General features: G+C 36.8%; 1 protein-coding gene across 5 annotated transcripts in view; it reads left to right on the top strand.

Moving 5' to 3' along the window:
* Positions 1-13,404, top strand: part of LOC150096055 (uncharacterized) — a 366,639-nt gene that overhangs the window by 145,800 nt on the left and 207,435 nt on the right. For all 5 annotated transcript variants that reach the window (XM_090408865.1, XM_090408866.1, XM_090408868.1 and 2 more), the window contains exon 4: positions 9,621-9,871. In XM_090408865.1, coding sequence (XP_090264991.1) covers positions 9,621-9,871 — 251 coding nt within the window. The remainder of the gene's footprint in view (positions 1-9,620; positions 9,872-13,404) is intronic.

Raw genomic sequence — 13,404 nt, 5'->3', positions numbered from 1 at the left:
GACATACTGTTGGCATTGGAGGTAGGGGCAGAAAGATGTATTAACTATATTAATGCATTTACTTTCATATACCAACCAGTCATGCAGTGCTACAGAATTAATCCAAATTAATTGACTGAATTAAAAGATAGTCAATATCAAAATACACAGGTAATCTAAATACCTTATGAGTCACAGTAATTTAAAAGGGTTGATTTTAAATGGACAACAGTTATTTTATGGTTTTCGGTTTATTTAACTTAATTCCTTTTACTTGAAATTGACATATGAATAAACTACAGGCTTTAGTTTTTTTTTTTCAGCATGACATTATTCATTCATCTACAGTAAGCTTGAACTGGCGTGTTCAGTATAAGTTATCAGTTGTTTTTTTTTTAACTTTTGAAGGTTGAGGACTTTCCAAGTCATAGCTAGGAAACATTCAGACAGATTAATGTTAGGGTTTATATTCAGGTGTGTGGGATTTAAGAACATCTAAGATCCCTAGATTTTTCTCTCGGTCATAACAACTGTGTAAGATTTTGCATTCATTCTGTGGAACCCGATATCTTTGCATTGAGGCTGAATATGACACATCTAAAGACAGAGCTGTGTTCTCAATTCTCTGGTTTCTATATCTTTAGTATGTCCTTCAATTTATTTTTCAATGGAATTGTCTGTCCATAGCATAGGATCTTCCAGTTACACCATACATGATTTGGATATTTTTATTTATTTATTTATTTATTTATTATTATTTTTTTTAAATAATGAAACCTGTGGTACGATCATAATTAAAAGAAACGTATTAACCACAGTGAAAATAATTGTAAATATTTCATCCTAAGTATCTTAGGACATCATCAGTACAGTAGTTTAAAACAATAATAGGAATAACATACAATTAGGGTGCATGATTACAATAGAATCTCATTAAATGTGCATAACGTGTTACAAAAAAAACAAAAAAACAAAAAAAAAAAAACCAGACGTGAAAAAAAAAAAACCAGATGTGGCGATGGAACAGTCTTCTTTTCTTTGGATGTGTAAATCTAAAAAGGAGATTCTTTTTCTAACGTAAAGTTGATGCGATGATGAAGATTAATTTTATCTAGAAACAGTTGTAATTCATATTTTTAGGATGATTCCAGACTGCAAATACGTCGTCGACATATCTTAACCAAATTTTTAGTTTGGGTTCAAAAGTGAATGTTTTTTCTTCAAGGTGTTCACGTCTGTCTTTCGCAAGCCTACATTCTCAGGTCGCTACATTCACAATTCTTCCGCTCATCATCCTTCTCAGAAATCTGGCATTATTAAATCACTAGTTTCCAGAGCACACAAATTCTGCTCCTCTGAAGAATCTTTAAACTAGGAATTAGAAGTAATCAAAAATACAGCTATCCTAAATGGATATAATCCGAAAACAACTCAAGAAATCATCAGTCACTTCTCCACACATCAAACCAGACAGGAAGAAGTCAGAAGTCCATAGGATTCCCACACCTTACGTCAAAGGCATCTCCAAACGTTTTTCTAAAATTATGAAGAAATACAATTTTGCCACTTCTTACAAACCTATCAACCAAATTTACAACTTGTTACCTTCTCCTGAGGACAAACTCACCTTTGATGTTGCCTGGCATTTATGAAATTCCATGCTCATGCAGATTGTCTTATTTTGGAAAGACAGGTAGGTCTGTTCAGAAACGCATCTCGGAACATCAAGACCACATTCGTCTCTTTAAACCGCAAAAATCTGGCCTCTCTCAACATGGAATTGAAAATCCAAGCTATAGGATCCATTGGGAAAAATTGAAACTTTTACATAGATCTTTATATAAACATGAACGTTTATACAAAGAAAGTTCTGAAGCCCTTCTACACAGACCAAACTTAAACCGCAACGATGTTCTTACTATTCCTAAAGTATGGGAAATTGTCATACAAAATTGTGTTAAATAATTAATTATTATTTTTTTTTTGTAACACGTTACACACATTTAATGAGATTCAATTGTAATGCCCTAACTGTATGTTATTCCTATTATTGTTTTAAACTACTGTACTAGGATGAATATTTACAATTAATGAATTTTCACTGTGGTTAATACATGTGTTTCTTTTAATTATGATTTGGATATAGTCGATGCTTATTATAGCAAAAACCAAACTCGCTTGCTCTACCGCTATTGAAAAGTCTTGACTGAAACCCCACAGTCACAATGCCATTATAAAGAAACTATTCCTTTGGTTCTTACAAGTTTACTATAGTGAGAGTTGACTGTGCCTAATGGACTGATGTTGTGATTGTATTTTGATGAAAGAAGTGAACACTTAATTTTATATTCATTAATAATTTGGCTACTTTTACTGAAAACCTTTTGACTTCCTCATCCCTGGAGATATGTTGAGTGTTGATTTGCAAAGAACCTGAAGATATGTTTTTATAGTCATTTTGTAGGAAGATGTTTGTTTGAAATTGAAATTCTTTGGCTAATTCTTCTCAATTATTGATAACACAGCGAGCCCTTGATCCTAGTTTGAAAATACCCAATTTTTGAAGTTTGTGATGGCAAGAAGTTGAAAGAGGTTTTAAGGAATATTATAAATTTAGTTTAATCCTTTATCTAAGTGTGAGCAAACAAAGTTTGTGCCTGAAAATATCTTCAGGACTGAATATGGTGTTGTACTACTACCTTACTGGGGTAAGGTAGGTGTTGTACACCTTACCCATACTGGGGTAAGGTGGTACAACACCGGCAACTCGTAGCAAAGGTGGACCAAGCTAACATCACTCCTATCCCAGTATCTCCCATAATGCAAAACACATCTCCTTGCGGATATGTATAATGTTGTGCATTAAGGGATTGGCCACTACCAGACTAGTTTCGACCTTTATTGAGGTCTCTTCACTGGGAGCCAGGCCCAATGGTGGAGATACATAACATCATTTGCCAGAAGGGTGAAGCAAGATGCTTTTATTCCCCGTTGTCTGATAGGGAGGATGAATTGAAGGAAAGATTTATGAGCTGTGAGCTTGCCCTGGGGGAATGGAGATTAGTCATTGTTGCAAGTGTTCAGGATGGCTTTTGGCCTTGTGTATTTGAAGAGGTCAGTTTCATCATAGTTTGCTGCCTGTTTAACTAGATCACTGGGGTGTGTAGAGAATCTTTGAGAAGAATTTTTCTGCTGTAGTTTGTAGGAAGGAGTAGATGTAAGGGATGTTTGTATCTCTATGCAGTTGGACGTTCCTCACGAACCACTTGACATATGCATCTCCAGGCTGGAGATGCATATGTCACTATGGGGCGGATCGTCAGCAGGTAGAGGAGTACTTTGATTCTGGTATTTAGCTTGCTTCTTCTATTTATTAGAGGGTAAAGTTGTGCGATGGTTTTAGATGCTTTTGTGCATAAGGCTTTGATGTGTGAGTTGAACGTTGATCTTTTGTCTAGAATTACCCCCAAGATATTTTGTTTCTGTTTGCCAGGCGATTTTGGTGTTGAATAGATAAAGGTCCCCCTTAGGAGTTGCCAATCTTCTGGTGAAAAGTAACGCTGTACTCTTTTGGGGATTCACTTGTAATCTCCATTTGGAGAACCATTTCTAGTTGTAGTAGGTTTTCTTGCAGTTTTTTAGTGACAAGATGTGGTCGTAGAGATCTGGCAAGTACTGCTGTCATCCGCATAAAGTGCTAAGATGGATGACATTGGGTTGTGTGGGATGTCTGCCATATATATCAAGAATACGATCGGTGCAAGTAGGGAACCTTGGGGAACTCCCGCTGAGATCCGTTGCTGACTGGAAACTGTACCATTTATTTTGACTTGTATGCGTATGTCCTGGAAGTAAGATTGAATTAGGTGGACGATTCTTGATGGTATGCCTGCTGAAATGAGTTTGTGTAGTAATCCCAAGAGCCATATCTTGTCAAAAGCTTTTCGCTATGTCAAGGAAGACTGCTCCAGTGGTGCCAATTGTAGCCGATGGTGATGTTCTCAATTATCCTATGAATTTATGTTGAACATTTCAGGCCTTTCATGCCACTTTGCCTCTACTAACCATCACATTGAGTGGGATAAGAGCCTTATGCCATACATCGAAGATAACTACCATTCAAGAACCTTTAAAGAAGCAGCTACAGTCGCCCGTAAAACTGAAAACCTAAACAAGAATCAAGGTCTAATTTTACCAGAAATTTGGAAAACTTTTATCAGATCATTAAACATCAAAGAAATGAACTTTCATAACAATTACGTCATGAGCCATAACGAATAAATTACGTTAACGAGACATGCACAATACCAATTTTTTGTATGAATTAGAACCATCAGTTATAACCTAGTCTGTAACCTTCATTTTAGCTTACTAGTTTGTATTCCCTGAGGATGCCAATAGAAAAAGATTGGCGAAACATGTAGGAGGATAAAATAAAACTACTTGACAAAGATTAGATAAAAAAAGTGTAATCCTATGAATTTGTTGAGTGGTACTGTGATGTTTTCTAAAGCCAAATTATTCCTTGGGAAGGATATTTAACTCATTTACCGAGGCTTGGAGTTTAGAGAGGATGCTTTTTTCGGCAATTTTGCCTAAGTTTGAGATTAGGCTGATGGGTCGGTAGCTTTCAGGCAGGTGTGGATCTTTACCTGGTTTATGCACTGGGACCACATCTGCGATTTTCCAATAGCTAGGGAAATAGTTAAATCGGAACATGACGTTGATTATGGTGGTGAGATGTACGACAGCTCTTCAGGGCAGCAGTTTAATTATTCTATTTGATATGCCATCTGGGCCAGGGGCTTTTTTATTCTTTAGCTTCTTTAGAACTTCATAGATTTCTGCTGGTGAGGTGTTTGGAGGTATGTTGTTGTTGCAGGTATCTGTGACTTTCAGTGCATGTCTGACATGGAGGTTGATTTTATAGACATGCTTGATGTCCAAGTTGTTGTATGTAGGGCTACACTGTTTTTCTAGGCTCTTTGCTATTTCTTCAGCTTTTTCTGCGTCCGTGTGTACTAGTCCCATGTCTGACCTGAGTGGGGGAAGAGATCTGTTTTTGTTTCTGAGACTTCTTAATATATTCCAGACGGAGTGTTCGCCGGGTGATACAGAGGCTAGTTTGGCTTCCCATGTTTTGTTCCTGTGAGCTTTAAGTGCTTCTCTAACTTCATTGTTCAGTTTGTTGAGGATCTTTTTGTCATGAGGTGCACAGGTTTTGTGGTACCTTTTCCTCGCTTTGTTTTTATCCCTAATTAAATTCATAATGTCTTCGGGTAGTTGGTTTGGCTTACGAGAGAGGTGACAGCCTTTATGGCTGTGTTGATCTGCTGGGTCAGGCTTCTAACGGCATTCTCAATCTCCCATATTGATCTGATGTGAGGGACAGGTCCAATGTGTTCTGATAGTACTTCTGTTAGTTTTTTCCATGAGATGAAGGAGTGGGGAGGAGGCAGCAGTTGTTCTTGCTTTCCCAGCTGGAGCAGGATTGGATTGTGATCAGATGTCAGCTCATTTAAATAATCTAGATTATACTGTAGCTTAATATTTTGTAATATAGCAATGTCAAGTATGTTGGCTGCCATACATACTATGATGTGTTGGTTCTGCAGGGCCTGCCACCACTACATAATTTGAACTGGAGTAGGTGAAGAGTGTGTAGCCGTTTCTGTTAGTGGTTTTACTGTTCCATGCTGGATGTTTCGCGTTTAGGTCACTGGCAATGATGACTTGATCTTTATTGCCCAGGACGGCATCTAGATCTGAATGTAGTCAATTCTTTGATGGAGGGTTGTAAGCTGCATAAAGTGTTAGTTTCCCAGCTGAGGTAGTTGGTACTGCTATTCCTGTGAGCTCAAGATTTTTGGTTGAGGGGACGGTTACAGAATGGTGATCGATGTGGATTTTTATGAAAATGGTGTGCCACCTCCTCTGTAGTTTATTCTGTGGAGGAGGTATCCTCTAACTATGGGGTTGTCTGCTGGTCTTAAGTGGGATTCGTTTATTAGGATGATGTCTGGGTTGTATCTCACTGCGAATTCTTGGAGTTCCAGAATCTTGTTTCTAAGTCCGTTCGCGTTCCAAGCGACAATCTGTAGAGAAGCCGGAGTGCTTTTATTTTTATGCATTTATGAGAGCTGCTAGGATGGATTGGGTTTCTTGTAGAAATCTTTTTCTGGAGTCCGATGTGGGGTTAGATTTGCTGAAGTCTTGCAGCATATTTGCAAGGGAGTTTGTGATGACGGCTGCTAAATTTGGGTTGTATTGGTCCTGAGTGGCATTTGTTGAGCGAATTACATCTGCGTAGGACTTGGTCTGCCGTTTGAGGTTTGCTTCGATCGGGGCTTCTGGTTGCGGCAGTTGGTTTTGTATCGTGTTTTGTCGACCTCTGGCGGGTTGAGGAGTTGAAGCTACTACTGCTGGTTATTGTAGATTAGCAGAGGGAGCAGATAGTCTGTTTTTAGGTTGTTATATACATCCTTTGTAATTGCTGGATGCAGGCCCCCCGCAGTTTGCACATTTAGTCGGGGTGGATTTTGGCTTGGTGCAGGTATATGTGGGATGGCTCTCCCCGCATTTTAAGCACTTGTATTCTGCTTTACATAATCTCTGGGCATGACCATACTTTTGGCACCTGTGGCACTGTCCTGATGAGGTTCTTTTTCTTAGTGGTTCTGGGCTGATCTTTATCCCACAAATTCAAGTTAGGTCATATATGTTTTTATATGCCTGGTGGATCTCTACTAAGACGAGTGGCATTGGACTTTTGTCTGCTCTGGTCATTCTGCTGACCTTGATGGGTGGTAGGTCTTGGTAGCAGAGATCAGCGACTATGTCTTCTGTATGTATGTGTTCTGATACTCCACGGAGAACCACCTTCAGGCTCCTCTCTGAGTCGAGGGTGAAGGTATGGTATTGTACACCTTTATTGTCTAGCTCCTTTGTGAGTCTGCGATAGTCCATTATAGTGGTGGGTTGGATTTTTATGCCATCGTCTAAATTCTTTGCTGTAGTGTATGCTATCTGTAGACTAGTCATAGTGGCCCTTAGTTCTGTCCACCTATTCTTTTCTCTTAAGATAATTGGAGGCAATTTATCTTTAGTGGAGGCAGGAGGGTCAGAGTTGTGTCAGTCTTCCTCCATACCTTCATCTGTGGGTGATTCTGTCGACTGTGTTTTGTATTTTTTCCACGTGTGAGTCTCTCTTTGATCCTGGAATTGGAGATTGGAGACCGCCAAATCCAATTTTTCCTCTGTATTAGCAGTATCCTCTCTTTCCTCAACATCTCTCGTTATGGAGTACAGGTTCAAATAGCCTGGCCATTTCACTTCAAACTTTTTTAGTAATTTTTTGAGTAGGCTTAGCACCAGACCTTTATCTAGTGTTTCTATCAGGGCGTCGGTGTCTATATCAGTCATAATTACGTCTAGTAGGTTTTGATTCAGGGTTGGTCAATTACTAAAACTGAGAATTAATAGCGAAACCTTACTTTTAACGGTGCAATAGCTACCGTTAAAATCCAATGACGTATAAATTGCAACTAAATCAAAGTCTTACCACTATATATCAATCAAATTGCATCGAAATGAATGGAGATACCAGGCAGAAGCACTAGCGAGGTCATCTTTACCTATAGGAGTTTCCAAAAGGTGTGCCACCTTTTTTATTAAATTACTCTAGATTTAGAGAAGTATGTTGAAAGTTTATTTTTCACTTGGTTATACTATAATAAATTTAGTTTAATCCTTTATCCAAGTGTGAACAAACAAAGTTTGCACCTGAAAATATCTTCAGGACTGAATATGGTGTTGTACTACCCTGCTGGGATAAGGTAGTACAACACCAGGCAACTAATAGCAAAGGTGGTACGGTGTTGTACTATCTTACCCCAGTAGGGTAGTACAACACCTACCTTACCCCAGTAAGGTAGTACAACACCATATTCAGTCCTGAAGATATTTTCAGGCGCAAACTTTGTTTGCTCGCACTTGGATAAAGGATTAAACTAAATTTATTATAGTCTAACCAAGTGAAAAATAAACTTTCAACATCTTTCTCTAAATCCAGAGTAATTTAATAAAAAAAAAAAAAAAAAAAAGGTGGCACACCTTTTGGCAACTCCTATAGGTAAAGATGACCTTGCTAGTGCTTCTGCCTGGTATCTCCACCACTGGGCCTGGCTCCCACTGAAGAGACCTCAATAAAGGTCGAAACTAGTCTAGGTAGTGGCCAATCCCTTAATGCATAACATTATACATATCTGCAAGGAGATGTGTTTTGCATTATGGGAGATACTGGAATAGGAGTGATGTTAGCCTGGTCCACCTTTGCTACGAGTTGCTTGGTGTTGTACTGCCTTACTGGGGTAAGGTAGTACAACACCATATTCAGTCCTGAAGATATTTTCAGGTGCAAACTTTGTTTGCTCACACTTGGATAAAGGATTAAACTAAATTTATTATAGTCTAACCAAGTGAAAAATAAACTTTTGACAAGTTTTAAGGAAACTTATTGCCACTTATAAAAACTTGTATGATAATTTCATATGCAAACAGAACTCGTGACTAGTCATGCACGGTCTTCTTTCTTCAGTATTAGCAAACTTTAATATGGAAACATTTGAGAATAAAACCTTAAAAAATATTCCTGCAAAATATCTCAGCTCTAGGAGCATGTATGAGCTTGCCATTTTAATTTAATGACCAGGAAGAGTTAGTAAAAGAGCTCCAATTTCTAACAAACATTTTCATACAAAATAGCTATTCAAATCATACAATCTCTCTCTCTCTCTCTCTCTCGACTTCTTGTATACCAACAGACTTGGTCTATGTTTGGTGATGAGGAAATCACAGGTTTTATTTCTTTTCCTTATATTGAAAACTAGCCAGAGTTTATTGCCTCTGGTGTGACTCCGAGATCCCATAATGTGGACAGAGAAATCTTGTGAAGAATATATTAGAGACAAGAATATCAGGGAAGTGAGTCCACAGGTCTGTCATTACACATTATCTGATAAACAACCTTTTCCCACATTTAGTTAAAATCAGTTGAAGGATACAGCTTATAGAGATATATAACTTTAACTGAGATATAAAATTGTAACTCTCCTTTTTGGTTTTATTGTTTTGAAATTCTCAAAGAATACTGACTGGAAAGGTAAAAACAATTATGACATTTCAGAAATCAGTTGAATTTTTATCTCATCTAGAGGTGTCTGCAGAAGAAGAGGAGAAGAAAAAGAATTCTTTATTTTTTGATCTTTACTGTGCTTTTATTCTTTCATTAGTTGGATCTGATGTTCGAAATTTTGCATTCATGATTTTTTTAATCCTACCATTGACCAAAAGTGGTAGATTGATAACATGCAACATGGATTTAGAATTACAACAGATTCAATTTGAACTTTAGTAATCTTTGTAATACGAGTAATGTCTTTCATCTGTACTTTGCTTAAGAGTCATTGCTGTGATCCTTGCTTTTTAAGTAATATGAATGAAAATGTTTGTTGTTCAGTAGCTATTATTTCCTTTTAAGATGGGCTGTATAATCATACTGTATAATATACTTTTGGTTGTTATTTCGATTTATATTTAGAAATGTTTTCAGTGTTATATATGTTTAAAAAAAAAAATTCCAGATGGAAAGGAACGATCTCCACCTCTCACACAGAAAGATCGAGAGGACAGATTGAGGCATTTCAGAGAACAACAAGAAGGAGAGAGATGTAAAAGGTTGCATGAATTGGAACAATCATTCCTACAGTCCAAAAAGTACAGGGAGCAACAGGAAGAAGAGAGACGTAAAAAAATTGAAGATGCCCGTATTCGAGAATTGGAAAGGAGGCAAGCAGTTGAAGAAAGGAAGCGGCAGATTTGGGAAGCAGAACAGGTTAGTTTAAAGAATTTCGTGGAATTCTGTAAATGTTGAACACAGTTAGATGGTACAAATTATGTTAGAAGCTTAAATAATCTTATTTACTAAAATAAAGGGCCAAAAGGCTTCAGTTCGGCGATGCAAAAATTATAAAAATCAAGTGGATTTAGATCCAGCATTATTTCAAAGCCGAATGTAGAAACAATGAAAGTTTCGTGAAAAAAAGTTGACCAGAGAGTTACGGGAATACGCCTGCTGGCATTTACGAGTCTCCCCAGTGCCGACCACTTTAGAAAACATGTACTCTGCTCAGGTGTCCATATATTTGCTTTTTAATTTGGTCCATTTTTTTAAGGTTTCGCTGGCCTGACAGCCATTTCGAACTGCTCGGTTCTTGTCAGAGACGGCAGAAACCTTAAGAGAGCAAAAACTCTTTCAGTACTAAGGAACTTGAAATGGAGAGGTATTTTTTGTAAGCGAATTCTCGGTTTGTGCTTAAAAAGTATTCACTAAAATAAAGAGCTAAAAGGCTTCAGTTCAGCAATGCAAAAATTATAAAAATCAAGTGGATATTAAATCTAGCATTATTTCAAAGCTGCTCTTTATTATTAGAGGTGTATTTTTTGCTTATGAAAAATACACCTCTAATAATAAAGAGCTTTTCAAGTTCCTTAGTATTGAAAGAGAATTTTTGCTCTCTCTTAAGGTTTCTGCGTGGTCTCTGACGAGAACTGACTAGTGAAACCTTAAAAACATAGACCAAATTAGAAAGCGAATATATGGACTCCTGGGTAGCATGCATGTTTTCTAAAGTGGTCTGCACTAGGGTGACTCATAAATGCTGGCGGGTGTATTGCTGTAAACGCTCTGGTCAACTTTTTACGAAACTTTCATAGTTTCTACATTCGGCTTTGAAATAATGCTGGATCTAGGACCTAATATCCACTTGATTTTTAAATAATCTTATTTTTGTTTAATAAGTCTATAAGACTAATTGCATAAAGTTTTGATGTATATGACATTGCCAAATGATTTGTATTTTAAGCTTTTCTCCTTGTAATTCTTGTATTTTGCTTAATTAAACACACATGTTATCACGGTAATTAATTGTTTTTAATAAGTAAATGGAATTTTAATAAACAAGAATACTAAAATGTGTTAAAATTAGAATAGTTAAAGCAACAGTTTGGAGTATTGCAAGTTATGGAAGTGAGTCATGGACACTCAGAAAGAGAGAGATGGAAAGAATTAATGCTTTGGAAATGTGGTGTTATAGAAAGATGGAAAAGATTAGCTATACAGAGAAAATATCAAATCAAGAAGTTTTAAGACGAGTTGGGATGGAAAGAACACTGCTCAAGAATATTATGCAAAAAAAGACCAGATTGCAGGGCATCTTCTGAGAGGTTCTTCAGGACACCTGACAAGAACTATATTACAAGGGAAAGTTGAGGGGAACAGAAGACATGGAAGACCAACTAGAGAGTGGTTTAAGGACATCGTGGAATGGATTGGTTTAAGAATGAGGGAAGCGACAGATGAGAGAAATGGAGAGGAGCTGCTCATCTTCTGCAACCCTCTTGCTAGAGGATGCTATCAGACGACGACAACAAATAAGTAAATATTTCGTCCTAAGTATCTTAGGACATCATCAGTACAGTTATTTCAAACAATACTAGGAATAACATACAGTTAGGGCACATGCTCAAATGGAATCCCACTATGTGTGCAGTAGAGTGTTATAGAATTAAATTAATATATCTGATAAAAAAAATAAATTAGATTAAATAAAAAAAAAAAAACATGCAGAAATATATTTTATACAATTAAGGATGATAATTTCCCAGACTTTAAGGATAGTAAGAACGTCATTACGGTTTAAATTGGGTCTGTGATGTAGGGCTTCAGCACTTTCTTTATATAAATGCTAATGTTAATATAAGGATCTGTGTAGAAGTTTGGTGTTTTTCCATTTAATCCTATGGTCTGGGTTTTCAACCCCCATATTGTGCGAGGCCTTATTTGTGCAGTTTGATAAAACTGATATGGTCTTGATGTTCAGAGATGCATCTACTAACAGATCTTCCTGTTTGTCCATAGTAAGACATATTACAGGAACATGGAACTTCATAAATGCCAGGTAGCATCAAAGGTGAGAGTTTGTCTTTAGGAGAAGGTAACAAATATAGATCTGGTTGATTGGTTTGTAGGTAGCAGCAAGTTTGTATTTCTTCATAATTTTTGACGAACGTTCGGAGATGTCTTCGACATATGGTATTGGAATCCTATGGACTTGTTCTTGTCTAGGTTGATGTGTGGGGAAGTGACTGATAATTTTTTTGAGTTGTTTTTGGATTGTGTCCATGTTGGTTTACGATAGAAGTGGAAATAGAACCGTCTTCTTTTCATTTGATGTGTAAATCCAGAAAGGAGCTACCATGTGAAGATTCTTTTTCTAGTGTGAATTTTATGCGAGGATGAAGAAGGTTGATTTTATCTAGAAACAGGTATAGTTCTTGTTCAGAATGACCCCAGATGGCAAAGATGTCATCAACATATTGTAGCCAGATTTTTGGTTTAGGTTCCAACTGAAAATTTTTTCTTCAAGGTGTTCCTGAAAAAGGTTGGCTAAGTTTGGTGATAAGGGAGAACCATTGCTGTTCCTTCCTCTTGCTTGTAAATTTTTTCTTTCCATGTGAAGTATCCAGATGTAATAACAAATTTGAATAATTCCACAATATCGAATGGAAATTTTGAATTAACAAGTCTATTGTTTCTTTGTGGGGAGTATTATGGAAGAGGGAGACAATGCCGAAGCTAATTAGGATGTCCATTTCTTACAGTTGAATGTCTTTTATTTTTGTGTGAGACTCTGTGAAATTTTTAATTGATGAGGCAGAGTGGCCTATGAGAGGATGGAGAAGATTAGACAAAAATCTTGATAATTTATAAGTTGGGCTGCTAATAGAATCAACAGTGGGTCTGAGTGGAATGTTGTTCTTGTGAAGTTTAGGTAAACCATCTAGGCCTCCTAGAATACACGTTTTTTTTTTTTTTTTTTTAAGGTTTCTTGATCTAAGGAAGTGGTTTCATTGAGTAGCTTGTTGAGTTTTTGAGTCTGAAGCTTTGGCATCATAGATTATTTTGGCTATTTCGAAACAAAGACCATTGGCTTCAGTATTGGACAGATGGCCGATGTTTCTTTCAATGTTGTTTATGAACTCTCGATATAAGTTTGCCATTTCGCCTAAATGTATTCCATATTGTATTTTGCTTGTTACTACAATACTTCCTGTAAAGTAGGATTTATGCATATATAGACATTTATTAGTTATACATAATGCTATGAAAGAGTAATGACTTATCATAACAAGTGGTAAGAAAGCAAATATTTTCACATTGATATTTTGCTTGCATTTTTGCTTGTTTCTGAGGTAGGTTACTCAAGTGATGACAAAGGCATATGGTGTGTTATTGAATAGAAATTGTTAGAATACCTGCTTTAAATTTCAGTCAGGTATTCTAATATTCTGACTATTTAGGTGCAA

The sequence above is a fragment of the Typopeltis vanoorti genome, chromosome 19 (genome assembly GCF_054136105.1).
Source record: "Typopeltis vanoorti isolate ZY-2024b chromosome 19, IOZ_Tvanoo_1.0, whole genome shotgun sequence".
NCBI lineage: Eukaryota > Metazoa > Arthropoda > Arachnida > Uropygi > Thelyphonidae > Typopeltis > Typopeltis vanoorti.
This window is presented reverse-complemented; position numbering and strand designations above follow the sequence as displayed.